We start from the raw sequence: 17,511 nt of genomic DNA on the forward strand, positions 1-17,511 counted from the left end.
CAAGCTATCCAATGGTGGCTGCGTGCCAGAGCGCCGACGAATGAACGTCACGCCGGGTTGCTGAGCGGCGGCAGGCGGAGCTGAGGAGGCCAAGCCAATGCGATGGCTGGGGCGGGGTCGGGCTCTCTATAAGTTGACGATAGGCGGGCACTCCGCCCTAGTTTCTAAGGATCATGTCTGCGAGTCAGGATTCCCGGTAAGAAAGAGATTTGCAAGAGACTGTGGCTACTTACCCTGCTGTCCCTTCCGAGGACCCCGCCGGGGGACGCTGAGGTTCACCGCCCTAGCCCCCCCCCCCAGGGTTGCGGGGCGACCAAGCCGGGAGCACCCTTGGGGGGGTGAGGGGCGGGTCCACGGCCGACGTTGCCGCCAGGGCCTAGGCAGAGGCCGAGGACGGCCCAGGTTTCGGGGCTTGGCGCGCGAGGTGCGCGAAGCCCCGGCGCTGAGTCGGGCGGCGAGGTCGCGACCTGGCGTGGGAAAGAGGTGGAGGCGACCGTGCGTGGCCCGGAGCCGCCGGTCCTGTTGCCTCACTGCCGGAGGGAGGGCTCGCGCGATCGGGATTCCGGAGGATTCTGACGGTACCACTCGCCGAAGGCGGGGGTGCCTGCGTCCTCAAATCAAGTCGCTGAGTCGCGTGGAGCTATGGGTCGGGGGAGAAGAAGCCGGCCCTTCAGTGTGCTGGTTTTCTTGACGGCCAGGACCGAGCCTAACCCCGAGGAGCGGCCGCGTGAGGCACCAGGAGCCCACCCGGCGCCGGGCGGGCGGGTCCATTTTGCCGCACAAGCCGGGCAATTGGCAAACTGCGGATGGTCAGGTCCACTTTCCTTCGGGGGTGAGCGGCCTGAGGTATGGGAGGGCGACGCCATTTCGCGACGGGGGCGGGCGGGATGTGGTTTGTTCCCGGGGGGGGGGGTGGACGCCGCCGAGTGGTCGAGGGAGCAAGCACATGGCGTCCCGAGGTGTTCCCCTCCCCCAGTCCGCTTCGCTTCTAAGTGTTGTGCAATCTCCCCCTTTGCTAGCTCGGCTGGGGCTCATTGTGCGCGAGGCCGCCACCGCCCGCGGCCTCCCACATCCGGGCACTGCGAGGGGGGGAGATGGGCTCGAGGGAGTGGGGGAGGGCGCGGGCTGTATGACGTGGGGGGAAGGGGAAGTCCTACCCTGGCATCTGGGGAGGGGAGGGCGGGACTTCCGGCGCGCAGGGGCCACGGTGGGAGGTGCACGCGTTGGGGCTTGGAGCGTCAGGCTCGGGACACGTGGGCCCGGAGGCAGGCACCACCTCCGCGCCCCTTAAGCGCAGATCGGTTCCTTCCAGCCTCTGGGTCTTCTAGGAAGGTTATTCTATCATGTCGGGGTCGGCTTGACTTGATCCGCTCCCGAGATGGGGCCTGACTCAGTTGTAAAATAACTATTCTGTTTTCTGGGAACACGTGGGGCTTGGATTAGGGAGTGAAGGCTGGTGGCATCATGCAAGGTTGGTTTGCTGGTAGGAAGAGGCTGGCTGTCAGGATTTCTACATACTGTATTTTTAAACCGACAGATCTAGAGACAATGGCCCCGATGGGATGGAGCCCGAAGGCGTCATCGAGGTGAGGTTGGACCCCTCCCACCATTATCCTTTAACTCTGGGAAAGGCAGTGCCACTAGCATTGTTCTTTGGCTTTTGAAGTGGTGGTTTAGTGAATACACCAGTGATTGAAACCCAGGATTCAACTGTACTATGTAACATAAAACTCCCAGGTAGTTAGACGTGACACCTTAACGCCCTTGCAGAAATTTGTTTAAAATACTTAAGTTTTTAAAGTGTGTTTAAAACATGTCACTCAGATTCTGTTCTCCTTTCTACAACATCCAGGTTCACTGTTTACAAGTGGGCTGGCCCCTTAGGGGGGTTTCCCAGATCATGTAGAACCATCAGCCATCTGGCTTCCATGGGGAAAAAGAGAGGTTGTGGGCTCTGAAGCTATGGTGCAGGCACAAGGTCCTGTTCACTCCAATGCAAGAGCACAGCCCTATTTCTCCTATTTGTTTTCTACAGAGTAACTGGAATGAGATTGTTGACAGCTTTGATGACATGAACCTTTCGGAGTCACTCCTCCGTGGCATCTACGCCTACGGTTTTGAGAAGCCCTCTGCCATCCAGCAGCGAGCCATTCTTCCTTGTATCAAGGGTAAGACCCTTCTGCCCCAGAACAAGTTCTGGACTGTCCCTGGCCTGGGTAGAGTGGCACCTGGTTGGTGGTGCTTGTCTCATATCAGCCAGGGACAAAGTAACTCCTTGTTTATCCCAGCTTGGCTTTTGGCTTGTGCCCATGTCTGGTTCATGCCCTGGAAACATGGATTGCTGGTTTAATTTCAACAAGGTAGTGTTTTAGCCAGATCGTGCTGGCTTTTTACAGCTGTATTTCTAGCCCAATCTTGTGCAGTACTAAATGACTGAAACCTGGCCTGATTTTCCAGATCTGTTCTTGTTTGGATACTGTGTTGCCATGTAGAGTCTGAAGCACTTATTGCTGGGCACATATTTCTATTGGTTGCTTACTGATCTTATTCAGCAGGGCTGTTGAATGTCCCACGAGTCCAAAGAATGCTTTCTACCATATCAAATATCTCTCCTAATTTGTGTTTAGGTTACGATGTGATCGCTCAAGCCCAATCTGGGACTGGGAAAACGGCCACTTTTGCCATATCAATTTTGCAGCAGATTGAATTGGATCTAAAGGCCACCCAGGCCTTGGTCCTGGCACCCACTAGAGAGTTGGCTCAGCAGGTGAGTTTACCTTTCTTCCCTTGGAGGACTTATTTAGAAGTGATTAGCATAAACCAGAAATCAGAAGTTATGTGCCCCAACTCCTACCACTTTTGGAAGAACTGAAGTATGGGGGAAAGAGATGATGTAAAGTCAATTGATGACTTTTATGTCTCAAGACTTACTAGGTAAATTGTAAGCCTTTTCCTCACCAAACACTGTAAGCATCCCTTACTCCACCCATTTCCTGAGTCAGACGGGAAGGCTGCTGGGTGGAGCCTGGCCGGCTGGGCAAGTTTGGCTGTTTTATGAACAAAACCCCCTGGCAATGGGCAAAGAGACACCTGATTGGTGGTGGTGTCTTGTATCAGTCAGGGGCAAAGCAGATGTCTAGTCTTTTCTTCATCGTAGCTTGATGCCTGGGTTGGTGGCCAGAGCTGTTTCATGGCTGGGGCACATAAAATGTTGGGCTATTTTCCTGGGTCTTGGAGGGGAAGAAGATCAGAAACACTTGTCTCATAAGTTGATTACTGAGTTTAAGGGAATATATTCTTACAGTGTTCTATGGATATCGTGGTCATTCTATGCCTAACTTCTGAACAAAGGCAGTGTAAACAAGAAGTTACAGTAGAGCTCCACTCGAGGGCCCTTAACGTTTAGAACATGCTTTAATATAGGCAGGAGTACAACAGTACATAGATGTCATTCCACGCATAAAACTAATTGCTGTGACCCGTCAAATAAATGGGTCACACAGTTGACTTCCAGAAAGCTGTGAGGTCTGATCGGTTAAGAAGCCATATTGAAGTTATTTCAGGGGGCCATTATTGTGAATCAGTGTGTACATTCAGGAGCCAGACTGAGTTCAAATTCTGAGACTGCCATTTATCAGCAGTCTAATCTTAATTAGATTGTTTAACCTACCTGTTTCTTGCTTAAGAAGTGAGCTTAATAGTGTTTGTCTCAGAGCTGGAAAGAATAAAATACATAAGCACTTAAAATGGTGCGTGGCAGTTGTAGCTAATACACAAGCACTTATGTTTTTCTGCTTCAGATACAGAAGGTAGTTATGGCCTTAGGAGATTACATGGGTGCCTCGTGCCACGCCTGCATTGGGGGTACCAATGTGCGTGCTGAGGTGCAGAAGCTGCAGATGGAAGCTCCCCATATCATCGTGGGTACCCCAGGCCGTGTGTTCGACATGCTTAACCGGAGATACTTGTGTGAGTGTACAATTTTCTAGCTCTCTGGGTCACTTCCTTATGCATGCCTTTCCAGTTTCTTAACGTGGCCACAATTTGATTTCCAATGATATCCTCTGAGAGTTGCTCTGTGATGAACCCCATGCGTGTCACCTGAGCCTGGCTTCCCTGTCATCTCAGCCCAGGTAGTGTTCTACTTCCCAGGGCTATTGTCTGGCCTGGCAAGGGGGTCCCAGGCAGAGGATCAGTCTTTGTTTTCTGAGAGCAGACCGCCTGTCCCTGTTTTTTTTTTATCGGGAAAGTTAGGTGTAGTTCACACTTCTCTAGTAACTACCTGTTGGTGTTCTTTCTGCAGCTCCCAAGTACATCAAGATGTTTGTACTGGATGAAGCTGATGAAATGTTAAGCCGTGGGTTCAAGGACCAGATCTATGACATATTCCAAAAGCTCAACAGCAACACCCAGGTGAGGAGGACATTGGGGTCTTGCTGGCACGGCTGACAGTTGCTTTGTATAGGTTGTGGTGTGCTTGGGGTGATGATGGAGCTTTAGCAAGTGCCAAAGGAGGGACTTCCCTGGCAGTCCAGTGGTTAAGATCTGGCATTTCCAATGCAGGGGGTATGGATTCGACCCCTGCTCAGGGAACTAAGATCCCACATGCCACGTGTTGTGGCCAAAAAATTAAAAAAAAAAAAAATCTTGGATGATATCCAGATATCTAAAAAAAAACACAAAAGTGCCAGGGGAGCCATGGAGTTCTGGAGTATCCCCTACCCTGAGACTGCTCTTTTTTTCCATTAGGTGGTTTTGCTGTCGGCTACAATGCCTTCCGATGTGCTTGAGGTGACCAAGAAGTTCATGAGGGACCCGATTAGAATTCTTGTCAAGAAAGAAGAGTTGACACTGGAGGGTATCCGCCAATTCTACATCAATGTGGAACGAGAGGTGGGGCCCAGTGCAGGAGGCGGACCTGGTGGTAAGTTGTTGGGTATAGCCCCTGACTGATCTCCTCCCCCCACCCCACCAGGAGTGGAAGCTGGACACACTGTGTGACTTGTATGAAACCCTGACCATCACCCAGGCAGTCATCTTCATCAACACCCGAAGGAAGGTGGATTGGCTCACTGAGAAGATGCATGCCCGAGACTTCACCGTCTCTGCCATGGTGAGGTTTCTCCACCTTGTTTTACCAGCAGTGTCACATGTCAGGGTCCTACTCACAGTCAGTTCTCTCAGAACCAACCCACCTACTTGTCACACCGTTCTATTTCCTGTTCTAGCACGGAGATATGGACCAAAAAGAACGAGACGTTATCATGAGGGAGTTCCGCTCTGGCTCTAGCAGAGTATTGATTACCACTGACCTACTGGTAAGTAGAAGGGCATTTGGACAAGAGTGGAAGGAAGATGGAAGAATCCAAGGTGATTCCCTCTTCCAAGGGGCCTGCTAGTGCCCCTCTTCAGGAAAGTAGCAACTTGGAATAAAATCTGGCACGCCTCAGGTTTCTGGGGAGAGGGGATGTTTGTTTCCTTGCCTTCCTTTGGCTGCCTACATGTATGCTTAAGTCTCTTCTGGATAGACTTACGGTGTCCTCTCATTCACACACTGAAGCTGCCTTCTTTCTGGACATAGGCCAGAGGCATCGATGTGCAGCAGGTTTCCTTAGTCATCAACTATGACCTCCCCACCAACAGGGAAAACTACATCCACAGGTAAATGCAGATCTGGACTGTTAACCAACCCAGTCCCCTCCTGCCCAGTCTTCCCTGCACGGCTGATTTTCTCCATCTCCCTTATCCTCACTTAGACTCTAAGGGTCCCCTTGTTTTCCAGAATCGGTCGAGGTGGACGTTTTGGCCGTAAGGGTGTGGCTATTAACATGGTGACAGAGGAAGACAAGAGGACTCTTCGAGACATTGAGACCTTCTACAACACCTCCATCGAGGAGATGCCCCTCAATGTTGCTGACCTCATCTGAGAGGGGCTGTCCTGCTACCTAGCCCCAGCCAGGGCTCAATCCTTGGGGGGCGCTGAGGAGCAGCAGGAGGGGGGAGGGAAGGGAGTCAAGGGATGGACATCTTGTCATTTTTTTCTTTTTTTTTTTTTTTTTTTCTTTGAATAAATGTCACTTTTTGAGGCAAAAGAAGGAACCGTGAACATTTTAGACACCCTTTTCTTTGGGGTAGGCGCCGTCTCTTCTCCCAAAAACACTAATCCATTTCCCTAACCTAGTCAACCTCCAAACCCCAGAGGCTCTCCCCACCCCACGTGAATTCCTCTGAAAATGATTCAGTGGGGGCTACAATGTCACTCCACCTCATTTGCTGGACCAAATCTGGAGGGAGAACCCCTGAGTTAGGTGGCCCAGGGGGTTGTCCCCAGGTGGGGGGAGTAGGGGAGAGAAAATGGTAGCCATTTTTACATTGTTTTGTATAGTATTTATTGATTCAGGAAACAAAGACAAAATTCTGAATAAAATGACTTGGAAACTGCCTGCCTTGGCTTGTCATTTCTTACCTCCCCTTCCCTCCCATCTGCTACTGGGTACAGCTCTACTCCCTTCTGTTGAGCTTTTGTTGTTGTTGACTGGAAAATGGTCGTGTTAACTGGATAATATGACCTTTCTGGAAGGGGCTGGGCAAAGACCATCATAAGTACCTCACGTGTCTCAGCAAAGAGGAAGCAACAGACGGAGAGGAAAGGGAGTGGAAATAAATGTTCAAATCTTACATCCTATTGAACTCTCCCAGGAAGGGGCTGCTGGCTCCATAATCACTCGTCACAACCACTAAGCAGGTTTTGCTGAGGCAGACAAATGAATCCCCAAGGATCCACTTACCCAAAACTCCATCTCACTATCCACATGACACATGCTGATAGCCCCTACTTCGGTGACACCAGGGCCAATCATCTAACTGACAAAATTTTAATGACTAAGAGATTGGTGGCTGGGACTGAGGTGCCTGAGTCAGGCTGGGGGTTGGGTTACCTCAGTTACAGGAAGTCGAAGATTTATTTCCTCTTTTTCCAAACGAACGAAGGCAGAGGGTATAGGGTTGATTGAGCAGGCAGCTGGTACTGACACAGAACCAAGCAGGACTCCGGGCGGAGGCTGCTCTGTCATGAGGTTGGCTGTGCTCTTCTCTGGGGCCTTGCTGGGTCTACTAGCAGGTAAGGAGAAAGGGGACCGAAGGGGAGGGGGCCCCTGGGAAGGAGCCTGCCCCTGGGTTGCTAACCAGTCTTTCCTCTGAAAGCCCAGGGGACAGGGAATGACTGTCCTCATAAAAAATCGGCCACTCTGCTGCCATCCTTCACGGTGACACCTACAGCTACAGAAAGCACAACAAGCCCTGGAACAACCAGCCACAGAACGACCACTTACACAGCTAGCACCACTCATAAAACTACCACCACAGGCACCACCAGCCACGAGTCTTCAACAGCCACTCAAGCCACTCACCATCCTGCTACCACCACCAGCCACGATTCTTCAACAGCCACTCAAGCCACTCACCATCCTGCTACCACCACCAGTCACGGAAATGCCACAGTTCATCCAACAAGCAACAGCACTGCCACCAGCCCAGGACCCTCCACCAGATCCCCCCGCCCAGGACCACCTCCACCCTCTCCAAGTCCTAGCCCAGGCTCCAAGGAGGCGATAGGAGACTACACTTGGACTAACGGTTCTCAGCCCTGCATCCGGCTCCAAGCCCAGATTCAGATTCGAGTTCTGTACCCAACGCAGGGTGGAGGAGAGGTAAAGCTAAAAAACAGTAGAGGACATAAGGGGAAGGGGATGAGGCCTTCTGCTATGGTTCAGAAGGGAAAGAGGAAGAGTAAAGAAGTAGACGAATACAGGGCGAAGACAAAGGGAAAAGGGAACCTTGGATGGCACAACTGTGTAGTCTTGTGACCCTCTCTCGTCTTTAACTTTTGCAGGCCTGGGGAACTTCTGTTCTGAACCCCAACAAAACCAAGGCCCAAGGGGGCTGTGAGGGTGCTCATCCCCACTTGCTCCTCTCATTCCCCTATGGACAGCTCAGCTTTGGATTCAAGCAGGTACTTAACCCTCATCCCTCACTCTCACCCTCCAAGTGCCCTACCCCTAGCAACTTCTTGCCGCACTCCTTACTCTGTGTACCTGGATGCCACTCTCCCCTGCTGCCCTGAGTCTTCCTGGTCACCTCCCCAGGAGCCACTGCAGAGCACCATCTACCTGAACCATGTGACTGTGGAGTACAACGTGTCCTTCCCCCAGGCAGCGCGTGAGTAACCTTCCCTTTCTCATCACTTGCACTAGATGTCTGGGCTCCTGAAGGGACCTAGGCTGGGGGTATGGTGGGGATGTGGATATGGAGCTGACCCTTCCTCGTTCTTTCAGAGTGGATATTCTCCGTTCAGAATTCATCCCTTCGAGATCTCCAAACCCCTCTGGGCCGGAGCTTCAGTTGCAGAAACGCAAGCGTCATTCTTTCACCAGCTTTCCACCTTGACCTGCTCTCCCTGAAGCTACAAGCTGCTCAGCTGCCCCCCACAGGGGCCTTTGGACCAAGTAAGACCTATTCCTTCCCTCCTAGAATTTTCCCACTGCACTGAAAGCCCTCCCCCACCAAGGCCTATAATCTCCCTCCCTGCACCCCCAAATTTCCTCCCCCTCTCAAAACTGTCCTCCCCTCCTCTGTAAGACTCTGCCCAGGCTCCCCTTTTGTTTTTTGCTCTGAGTCATCTAGGTGAGCCAGCCCCTCACCAATCTCCTACTTCCCAACATCCCCCATTCCCTCCTCCCTCCTTCCACCTTTATTCCAACCACCACCATTGTGATGCCTACTTGCCCTATCTTTCCGCCAGGTTTCTCTTGCCCCAGTGACCAATCCATCTTGCTGCCTCTCATCATTGGCCTGATCTTACTCGGCCTCCTCACCCTGGTACTTGTTACCTTCTGTGTCATTCGGAGACGCCCACCCACTTACCAGCCCCTCTGAGCATTTATCCCAACAGCCAGGGCACCAGGAGGTGCCCTCATTTCTCACCACTCAACTGACTCAGAGACAAAGTTATCTTCCTTCCCTGTCTTGATGAACAAAAGTAGAGATAATGCAATCGGGAGGGATGAGGAGACAGATGTTTATTAAATATGACTGATTCCCCCTCCCCCATCTCCAGTGGGAGAATAATAAAACTTGATCAAATCTTTATCCTTGGTTTTCCTTGTCCTTCCTGCTAGAATTAAAAGCCGTAAGTTTCTTGTCACACACCTTTCTGTACCTTCCATGGTTGAGTCTTGGGGAGCCAGGAACAGCTGGTGAGGAGGGATGAAAATGTCACTGTGTGGCCCAATGCCCTCATGGGTTCATCCTTCGAAGCCTGACACAGCTGGTGTCAAATCGGCCTCGCCTCCCTTCCTCCTCTTCTTCTGGGGCCCCTGGCTACTCCAGTTCCCTCTCTCCTCCAATCCAGTGGAGCCACCCATCCCAGCAGCCTTCTTCCCAACCTTCACAGTACAGTTACAGGCGAAGTCGACAGCAAGAGCAATGAGTGTGGGTGGGAAGGTCACAGCCCTGCCCTGCTCTGTTTCAAATGCCCTGCCCTACCCACTGTGCCCAGGCCTAGCGAACAGCCGGGATTAAACTCTCCCCGCACCTGGGATGCTCCTATCTCACCTGCAAAGGGTTTTCATCAACCACGGGAACAATGCGTACCCTGAACTCCACATACAATCACCCTCTATGCTCCTGGGAACAACATGCCTCCAGCCTGGGCTACCCGCGGAGCCAACCCTTAAGTCCCTGGTGGTGGCGCACCTAGTGGTGGTGGATGGCACCTCCCAAGGCAGCCTGAATCCAGATTCTTCAAAGGACCTCCCCGACCAATAAGTGCCAGACCCTTTACAGTCAGCTATGAGCATCCCCGAGGCCAGAATGGGACCCTTCCAGTTGCAGGAGCCGTCTAAGGCTACAGAAAGCAGCCACCAGGACCTGCAGACCCAGCCCTTTGAGCGCAGCACGTGGCAGGGACCCAACAACCACACCACCGCCTCGCCGACACCCCGTTATGACCTTGCTGACTGTGGTGCGGGAGTCCCCGAAGGGTGTGGTACTCCCAGTAGGCGCCCAGCCACCAGAGCGTGATGGCCAGGCCCATCTGCACCGAGATGGCCGAGAGCTGGCGTCCCGGCACTGGGGGGCGGAGGGCATCGCTCCCGCCGCGTAATCCAAGATGCCCTTTCCCAAGGCTAGCTGCTGGGCCCCCTCGGCCTGGCCCAAGCCCTGGCTCAGCACGTGGTCACAGGAGGCCGAGGAGCGGGCCTTGGCCTAGAGGTGGCGCCCTCGGGCCAGTGGGGTGAGAGGGAACCCCAGGGCCCTCGTTTCACAGGGGCGGCCAGGGCTGAGCCCGCAGGGGTGTTAAAGGCGTTGCCGTCCCCCGAAACTGGTCTCACCTTCTCCACCTCCCCCTCCTCTGCTTCACTGTCCCGGCCCAGCAGTTGCTGGCGCACCCATCTGCGAAGGCCTGGGCGAACCTGAGGAGGGAGAAGCATGCGCCCGGCGCCTAAGGAGGGCTGCCTGGCTCAGACTGTCCCTCTCCCATCGGTGCCGTGTCCTCTGGAGACGCCGAAAGCACAGGAGAGAGAAAGCTACAGAGCCCCCCGCCCAACGCCATTTTGGAGACTCACGCTCCTTCTCTCTCAACTTCGAACAATGTAAAGTCAGCCGAAAGAAGACAAGATGGCGCCGAGCAGGAGGAGCGGAGAAAGGCTGGAGGATAAATCTTGTTGCCGAAGCGGAAGCGTAAACAAAGGCGCGAATGATGGAACTGCGCAGGCGTACAGCTTTGGCACGCTTTAAAATTCGAGCAGCAGGGTGGGCGCGTCCAAAAACGTGGTCTCCGGGCGAGACCTATTTTACGCGAACGAAGGTGGGATGGAATAAGGCAGGGGCAGCCCTGCTTAGTCGCGAGAAGACGGGAAGCGGAGTGCCCGGAGCGCGCATGCGCACCGTAAGTCAATGGCGGTTTAAGGGGTTGGCGGAAGCTAGCTTTGCAATATGGCGACCGAGGTAGACGGGCTGCTCAAACGGGTGCTGGTGCCGATTCTTTTACCTGAGAAATGCTACGACCAAATTTTCATCCAGTGGGACTTGCTTCACGGTGAGTTTTATTCGGCATCCGGTCAAAGTTGTGCTCCAGAGCCCTCCGGCCGTAAATGGGGCGTGAGTGCGGACTAAGTGACAGCAGTGACAGCTGCCACGGCGCGCGGGGCGGAAGTCGCTTCTGAGAGGGGCGGATATGTCTCGGGCTCCGTAGAGGGAGGACTTAATATGTGGGCGAGAGGGGGGAGTCGCTGGGTGGGAGTAGTTCTTTGCTTTAGCGACGGTGAAAGACGAAAAGACTCAAATTTTACAAAACAAAGTTTAAAATCTGATTAGATCGTTCCAACCTTTAATAGATCTCTATACCTTCAGGAGCAAGGTTACACTTGATTCAAAGCCTCTGATGAATCCAGGCCTTCTGCGGCGCCCCCAAGAATCCTGCCATCCCGGTGGCTTTCCTTCCAGCCTCCACGTTTGCTCATGGTCGAATTTTGGAATTAACTTGTCTGCCTTTCTCCTTCTATCTACGAGGCGACGCCAGAGCAAAACCTGCTTCCGACATCAGACCTTTAGGGAAGCCTTCGCGATCTGCCCCCGTCAGTTCTTGGTACCCCAGCTGTGCTCCCGGGACAATGTTTTAGCCGCGTTCATGACCCACGAGAATCTGACTACTACTGGGCCAGGCACCTTGGGGGTAGGGCTTCAAGGCTAGAGAAGATGTCGGTGGCTAGAGCATAAAAGCAAGCCCTGGAAGGGTCAAGTCCCTGAGTAGGGGCCAGAGACAGTGTTCAGGAATGAGTGATACAGAGGAAACCTATCCTTGGAGAAAGAAGACATGTGAAGTGGTTGCCTAGTGGCTCAGAGGCGGGGAAAAAAGGATCAGAGGACTCTTGGGCATTGCTCAGCTCTATACAGGGAAGCAAGGGAGAGGTTTGGAAGTCAGATCAAGGAGTTTAGATGTGATGGCAGGGAATGGAAGGTTGGGTCAGAGGAAAGGAATGGTAAAAGCTGTTTTGGAACGTCACCTTGTCTGAACGTGATATGATTTGGAGTAGGAAGAACTAGGCCTTTTTCACCTGCCTCCAGACCACCCAAGGCTTCCTTTGTTTGGGTATGTCAAGGTCTAAAGGAGCACTTCAAGCCTTTAGACCTGAGCTGCCTCCTGGAACCCCTGGCTTGGGTTCCATAAGTGTCATCTCAGCTTACCTCTTTTTGTCTTCTTAGTTCCCTGCCTCAAGATTCTCCTCAGCAAAGGCCTGGGGCTGGGCATTGTGGCTGGCTCACTTCTGGGTATGTTTCTTATCGTCTTCCCTTCCTGCTGTCGGGAGGTGGGTGTAGTGCTAAGATGCCATGAACTGGATGGGTCCCTTAACCAGAAGCGGGGCTAATATGCCTCCCAGTCTGCTCTGTACCTGTCGTGCTGTGCTCCCAAGGGATGTCAGCCCCTCAGCCCTGCCCTTTTCATCCTCTTTCTCCAGTAAAACTACCCCAAGTGTTTAAAATGCTGGGAGCCAAGAGCGCGGAAGGGTTGAGTCTCCAGTCGGTAATGCTAGAGCTAATGGCGTTGACCGGGACCATGGTCTACAGCATCACCAACAACTTCCCCTTCAGGTGAGGGGCCCCACCCTTAATCTCCAAGGGTAAATGCTCACAACTCTAGTAAGGATTAGGGTGAGGGAGGTAAAAGGGCAGGAAAGCTTAAGCCTTTCTGGAACTCTAGCCATCATCTATGGTGGTGAGAGGAGGTGAGAATCCCAAGAATGCCCAGTTTCCAGTCCTGAGTCAAGCAGGTGGGGGCTGCCGGGAGGCAGGAGGTAAGGAACCAGCAGGGCTGTGGAGGACAGGGAATAATCAGAATTGGGTCCCCAAGATGGATGGGCTATGGAGGCTTTCCCTGCCTCTTTTCAGGCCCACGTTTCTTCCCCCCAACTCTTGACTCTGCAGCTCTTGGGGTGAAGCTCTGTTCCTGATGCTCCAGACAGTCACCATCGCCTTCCTGGTCCTGCACTACAGAGGACAGACTGTGAAAGGTGCTGAGGATTGACCCAAGAGCTGGCTGCAGCTGTTGGGAGCCCTGCTGGGAATGCAGGCCTGGGAAAGCCAAAAGACTCAGAGGTTGATGAGGACTCCTTATCTCCCTGTCTCCCAGGTGTTGCCTTCCTAGCGTGCTCCGCCCTGGTCCTGCTGGTGCTGCTTTCACCACTGACGCCCCAGGCTGTAGTCACCCTGCTCCAGGCCTCCAACATGCCTGCTGTGGTGGTGGGAAGGGTGGGTGCTGGGAACAAGGGAGAGGATGTTGGGAAGGGGGACTGGGTGAGGAGCAGAGGGGAAACCCAAAGTTTGGGGGTGTTGGACTGAGGGGAATGCAGAAATGTCGTGGGAACATTGGACAAGTTCAGATGACAAAACGAAGGTTCTCAACTCCTCCCCAGCTGCTCCAGGCAGCCACCAACTACCGCAATGGGCACACGGGCCAGCTCTCAGCCATCACAGTCTTTCTGCTCTTTGGGGGCTCCCTGGCCCGAATCTTCACCTCCATTCAGGTGAGTGCACCTCCTCCCCTCTAGAGGGCACCATAACCTCACCTTACCTCTCTCTCCCCATGGACTTAAAGCTGCTCCCTCTCTGGAGTCCTTTTTGGCTATGCTGAAGAGTAACCCTAGCTGTGTCTCTCACCCAGGAAACTGGAGACCCCCTCATGGCTGGAACCTTTGTAGTCTCTTCCCTCTGCAATGGCCTCATCGCTGCCCAGCTCCTCTTCTACTGGAATGCAAAGGCTCCCCACAAGAAGAAAAAGGAGCAGTAGAGTTGAGCTGGCTCCTGGAGTACATTCCATGTTTCTATTCATCCACCCAACCTTGGGATCCTTCCCATCTGAACCAGTCGGCTGGTGTGACTTTTAATCATTCCCTGTTCTTCTGCAATTGCAGCTTTAGTGGAAATGCTTGGTTGACCCAGATCCTTAGAAACGATAGGGGTAGAGATTTACAGGCTGACATTTAATCATTTAGCTGAGATTCTTTCTTTAGCAGAAGTTTCCAGCTACTTACCTATTCTGGGCAAAACTCTTACCCTGTCCCCCCCATTTCCCCACTTCCCTTCTGACCCTAGAGGACAGAGGCTGGACAGTGGAAGGGAATAGGTGCTTGTGGCTTCCTGCCTCCTGCACCCTGGCTCAGACTGTCTCCTGGACCCCAGTGCTTGGTGGGGGGGCGGGGGAAGGGGGACAGAAGAATGACTCAGGCAGGGCCCCAGGGTGGGGTGTGGAGGTTCCTGCTCTGGCAGGTCCAGGCGGAAGGGAGTGGAGACTGCTGGTTCCTGCTGCAGTAAAGGGGAACAGAGATGGAACAATAAAGACTCAGAGACGTGGTGTAATCGTACAAAACTGTGTTCAGCCTACAAAAAAAAAACAACTGTCTTGTTTTGTTCCCACTGGCTTTCAGGGCTTGGGGGGGGGTACTGCCCACCTCCTCTGAACTGTGGTCCAACACAGTTCTAGAACAGGGTTTGCAGCCTGGGAATGGTGGTGGTGGTGGTGGTAGTGGGGTGTTTCCGGGTAGAAAAGGAGGATGGAAACCTTTCTGGGAGGTCCATGTCCATGAGGGTTAGAGGTGGGTTAGGGGCATGGGGGCCCCTGGGAGGGGAGCGTTGTACAGAGTGGGAGAGCCTGGGGGTGGGTAGGGGCTGTAAGGGGGGAGCAGCTCCCCCTGGAGCCTTGGGTTACTCTGAGGGAGAGAGCACGGCGAGGGGGCCTCCGGTTTACAGTGGGAAGAGCTGCAAAGAGAAACACTGGGGTTAGAAGGCACTTGGTCCCCTGGGTTGGAGGTGCCGAGCAGGGTCCCCAGCTCGCATGTGGGGGCGGTTCTGAGCAGCTCTGCGCAGACAGGTATAACTTGTCACCCACCTACCCATCCCTGGCTCTCTGGGTCCCGCCAGTAGGGAACTGGACCCCAGGACGGCTTAGAGCAGCGCCGCCGCAGCCGTGTTGGGGCACGCTCAAGAGCGAGCTTGCGTGCTGCGCGCCTGTTTTCCTCTTTTGGGGCGGCAGGCCAGGAAGGGGTAGAGCTGGGCTTGGCCTGTCCTTGCCCCGGGGGCTGGGAGAGGAAGCTGGGTCACACGAGGGCCAGAATCGGGGGTGGGAAACGGGAAATTCTGGTAACCAGAACACGGTCACATCCAGGGCGCTGTGGTCTGCTCCTGCGGTGCCACCACCAACAGACTGTGATGGAAACGTCCTCTAGGAAGACCCTGGCTCCCCGGAACTCTCCCACCCTTCACGGGGCGCCCCTCAAACTCCTCCGGGAGTGTCCCCTTCTTGGGTGGGCTCGGGGCCCCTGCCAGCCAGGCCCTCTGGTATCCGCCCCCACCCAGGCTGCAGGAGGGGGGCACGTCCACATCCCGCTCCCCGGGCACTCACCCGTAACCGCCAGGCAGGTAGGCTGTCGAGTAGTTGGGGGGCTGGTACCCAAAGCCTCTGCTCCCCTGGGTGGTCGTGTACCCGGGCCCCCAGACCGGCCCGCCGCCAGCCACGCCGCCGCTTCCCTGGCCGAAGTGGGGCGACCCGGCGCCCGCGCTCTTGGTCTTGCGCCGGGGCCGGTACTTGTAGTCGGGGTAGTCGCGCAGGTGCCGGGCCCGGAGCCGCTTAGCCTCTTCCACGAAGGGCCGCTTCTCGTCCTCGCCCAGCAGCTTCCACTGCGCGCCCAGGCGCTTGGAGATCTCCGAGTTGTGCATCTTCGGGTTCTGCTGCGCCATCTGGCGGCGCTGGGCGGAGCTCCACACCATGAACGCGTTCATGGGCCGTTTCACCTTCTCTAAGGGAAGCCCCCCGGAGACCACTGGGCTCCCGGCGCCCTCCCGCTCCTGGGAGCCCGAGGACGAGGAGGTAGGGGCCGTGGGAGTGGGAGGTTCCAGGCTCCAGGCCTGGTCCTGTGAGGAGCCGGGTAGCGCCATCGGGGGTGAAGGGAAGCCTTAAGAGGGCGTCCTACACGCCCTCCCCTCCAAAGTGAAACGTTGATCCCCAAACCCGGTATCCTTAAAATGGAAGTGCCTTCCTAGTCCGGAGTCGTTACAGAGAGACTCGTGTCCTTAAAAGGTATATATATCGTCCCCAAGTTCAGAGTCCTTATAATGGAGCCCCTGCCACCAACCAATCCGGCACGTTTGGGGAGTCGAGCGCAAAATCCGCTGTCTGGTACCCAGTCCTGGATAGGTTGTGCTCTTTCCTTGTGGCCGCGAGGTCCCCGACCCAGCCTCGCTCCCCCTACTAGCTGCCGGCCACTGGCCCGGGCTTCGGTGAAGGCGGTAAACCTTCGCGCTCTGGGGTCCCGCGGCTGCCAGGAGGCACAGCCCAGGTGCCACAGCCCTCTCTCACCTGGCCTCAGCGTCTCTGGCTGCCGGGTGCGCCAGGCCCGGGAACAGCTTTTAACGACTGACTCCTCCCTACTCCCTCCCAGCCGACCGCGCCTCCTGAAGGGCGCCAACCTCCCCCTCCCTTAGGCCAACCAGGTGTCCTGTTCTTCCCAGCCCCCAACACTCCCCCCCAGGGGACCACGCCCCCTCCCCACCCAAGATCCAAGTCAGGCCTTCCAGCCCCAGTAGCTCTGAACAGCTACCCCTCCCTTCTTAAGCACTGGCAATTTAAAGTCAATGCCTTTGCACAATGGGATCAGGCATCGGGTGATCAAAAGCCCTCAGGCTCAGAGTTGTGCTGGGAGGGAGGTGAGGACACCCAACCCCCCAATCCAAACCCAAACCCTTTTCTGGTGCCTCCTGCTCCTCAAACCCCTGACCTGGCCCGGGGCAAAAAAGTCTGGCAGTCAGGAGGTAGGCAGGCCATTTTTGTTTCCTGAGGTGCTTGGGTGGTGATTCAACCCCTTTCCAGGTGAGAAAATTTAAACCCTCCCCACTATAGCCCCCAAACCTAGGTTTCTCCACTGCATGTTTTATCTCTAATCCTCAGAGTTGGGAGGCAGGGAGCAAGGAAGCCCAGGATGACCCTTAAGGCTGAGAGGTCAGTGATGTGGATGCTGGAGAAAAAGCCGGGATCCAGAGCAGAGAACCCGCAGGAACGACGGCTGGACACCTAGGTCCCAGAGGCTGTCTTGAGGGAACCCTGCTCCCCACTCTGCCCAAGGCCCAGCCCAAGCCCCAGGCCTCAGGTAATCGGATTAAGCAGCCTGCCTTGGCTCTCAGCTCTTAGAAGGAACAGCTCCAGCTTTGAGCAGCCCTACCTAGCGCGCTGTGACTCAGGGTATAGGAGTGGCCCAGCTCCCTCTACCAGCAAACCTGGGGGAGGGGAGAGGCAGCAAGGCACAAGCCACTCTCCTCTGGACCAGGAGGGTACCTGGGCCTGGAGAATTTAGGAATGTCAGAAATTCCCAGAAGTAGACCATCTTTGGAATGCTAGAGAAGCTAGGTGTGGAGATACAGGAAACAAGGGTCAGGGCAGGTCAGTCCTACACAAACAGATGGACC

The 17,511-nt window shown here is 54.7% G+C and overlaps 4 protein-coding genes, 1 long non-coding RNA gene and 4 other non-coding genes across 10 annotated transcripts; 7 read left to right on the plus strand and 2 right to left on the minus strand.

Moving 5' to 3' along the window:
- Window positions 1-115: 115 nt before the first annotated feature.
- Window positions 116-6,443, plus strand: EIF4A1 (eukaryotic translation initiation factor 4A1). Its single transcript, XM_068529808.1, has 11 exons — window positions 116-196; window positions 1,538-1,586; window positions 2,036-2,168; window positions 2,628-2,767; window positions 3,801-3,969; window positions 4,304-4,413; window positions 4,750-4,893; window positions 4,976-5,113; window positions 5,229-5,318; window positions 5,582-5,661; window positions 5,783-6,443. The coding sequence occupies exons 1-11, from the start codon at window positions 174-176 to the stop codon at window positions 5,925-5,927; spliced, it is 1,221 nt and encodes a 406-aa protein (XP_068385909.1). The 5' UTR covers window positions 116-173; the 3' UTR covers window positions 5,928-6,443.
- On the plus strand, window positions 2,203-2,337 carry LOC137755667 (small nucleolar RNA SNORA48). Its single transcript, XR_011072060.1, has one exon. It is a non-coding gene; the product is annotated as a small nucleolar RNA SNORA48 (small nucleolar RNA).
- On the plus strand, window positions 3,064-3,207 carry LOC137755668 (small nucleolar RNA SNORA48). Its single transcript, XR_011072061.1, has one exon. It is a non-coding gene; the product is annotated as a small nucleolar RNA SNORA48 (small nucleolar RNA).
- On the plus strand, window positions 4,074-4,214 carry LOC137755684 (small nucleolar RNA SNORD10). The gene has a single exon (XR_011072074.1). It is a non-coding gene; the product is annotated as a small nucleolar RNA SNORD10 (small nucleolar RNA).
- Window positions 5,364-5,505, plus strand: LOC137755652 (small nucleolar RNA SNORA67). Its single transcript, XR_011072046.1, has one exon. It is a non-coding gene; the product is annotated as a small nucleolar RNA SNORA67 (small nucleolar RNA).
- A 317-nt stretch (window positions 6,444-6,760) lies between the features above and the next one.
- On the plus strand, window positions 6,761-9,145 carry CD68 (CD68 molecule). The gene is made up of 6 exons (XM_068529809.1): window positions 6,761-7,120; window positions 7,204-7,709; window positions 7,892-8,011; window positions 8,145-8,217; window positions 8,334-8,504; window positions 8,801-9,145. Exons 1-6 carry the CDS (start codon window positions 7,072-7,074, stop codon window positions 8,932-8,934), a joined length of 1,053 nt encoding a protein of 350 aa, XP_068385910.1. The 5' UTR covers window positions 6,761-7,071; the 3' UTR covers window positions 8,935-9,145.
- On the minus strand, window positions 9,056-11,196 carry LOC137754284 (uncharacterized). 2 transcript variants are annotated; one of them, XR_011071798.1, is made up of 3 exons: window positions 11,048-11,196; window positions 10,389-10,469; window positions 9,056-9,251 (listed from the first exon to the last, which is right to left on the minus strand). It is a non-coding gene; the product is annotated as an uncharacterized lncRNA (long non-coding RNA). The 2 variants fall into 2 exon arrangements; XR_011071799.1 differs by having other exon boundaries at window positions 10,623-11,196.
- On the plus strand, window positions 10,955-14,422 carry MPDU1 (mannose-P-dolichol utilization defect 1). The gene is made up of 7 exons (XM_068529810.1): window positions 10,955-11,095; window positions 12,262-12,327; window positions 12,516-12,648; window positions 12,982-13,067; window positions 13,187-13,305; window positions 13,470-13,580; window positions 13,718-14,422. The coding sequence occupies exons 1-7, from the start codon at window positions 10,993-10,995 to the stop codon at window positions 13,841-13,843; spliced, it is 744 nt and encodes a 247-aa protein (XP_068385911.1). The 5' UTR covers window positions 10,955-10,992; the 3' UTR covers window positions 13,844-14,422.
- A 10-nt stretch (window positions 14,423-14,432) lies between these two features.
- SOX15 (SRY-box transcription factor 15) lies at window positions 14,433-15,987 on the minus strand. The gene is made up of 2 exons (XM_068529811.1): window positions 15,455-15,987; window positions 14,433-14,811 (listed from the first exon to the last, which is right to left on the minus strand). The coding sequence occupies exons 1-2, from the start codon at window positions 15,985-15,987 to the stop codon at window positions 14,643-14,645; spliced, it is 702 nt and encodes a 233-aa protein (XP_068385912.1). The 3' UTR covers window positions 14,433-14,642.
- Window positions 15,988-17,511: the final 1,524 nt, after the last annotated feature.

The sequence above is a fragment of the Eschrichtius robustus genome, chromosome 20, assembly GCF_028021215.1.
Source record: "Eschrichtius robustus isolate mEscRob2 chromosome 20, mEscRob2.pri, whole genome shotgun sequence".
NCBI classification, from domain to species: Eukaryota; Metazoa; Chordata; class Mammalia; order Artiodactyla; family Eschrichtiidae; genus Eschrichtius; species Eschrichtius robustus.

Bases quoted from the DNA above. Each gene is read 5' to 3' on its own strand.
- EIF4A1 (XM_068529808.1), top strand. From the start codon at position 174: ATGTCTGCGAGTCAGGATTCCCG. The intron at 5,114-5,228 runs GTGAGGTTTCTC...TTCCTGTTCTAG, and splicing joins ACTTCACCGTCTCTGCCATG to CACGGAGATATGGACCAAAA. The intron at 5,319-5,581 runs GTAAGTAGAAGG...TTCTGGACATAG, and splicing joins TGATTACCACTGACCTACTG to GCCAGAGGCATCGATGTGCA.
- CD68 (XM_068529809.1), top strand. From the start codon at position 7,072: ATGAGGTTGGCTGTGCTCTTCTCTGGGGCCTTGCTGGGTCTACTAGCA. The intron at 7,710-7,891 runs GTAAAGCTAAAA...TAACTTTTGCAG, and splicing joins CAACGCAGGGTGGAGGAGAG to GCCTGGGGAACTTCTGTTCT. The intron at 8,012-8,144 runs GTACTTAACCCT...TCACCTCCCCAG, and splicing joins TCAGCTTTGGATTCAAGCAG to GAGCCACTGCAGAGCACCAT.
- MPDU1 (XM_068529810.1), top strand. From the start codon at position 10,993: ATGGCGACCGAGGTAGACGGGCTGCTCAAACGGGTGCTGGTGCCGATT. The intron at 12,649-12,981 runs GTGAGGGGCCCC...TTGACTCTGCAG, and splicing joins ACCAACAACTTCCCCTTCAG to CTCTTGGGGTGAAGCTCTGT. The intron at 13,581-13,717 runs GTGAGTGCACCT...TCTCTCACCCAG, and splicing joins GAATCTTCACCTCCATTCAG to GAAACTGGAGACCCCCTCAT.
- SOX15 (XM_068529811.1), bottom strand. From the start codon at position 15,987: ATGGCGCTACCCGGCTCCTCACAGGACCAGGCCTGGAGCCTGGAACCT. The intron at 14,812-15,454 runs GTGAGTGCCCGG...TTCTCTTTGCAG, and splicing joins TACCTGCCTGGCGGTTACGG to CTCTTCCCACTGTAAACCGG.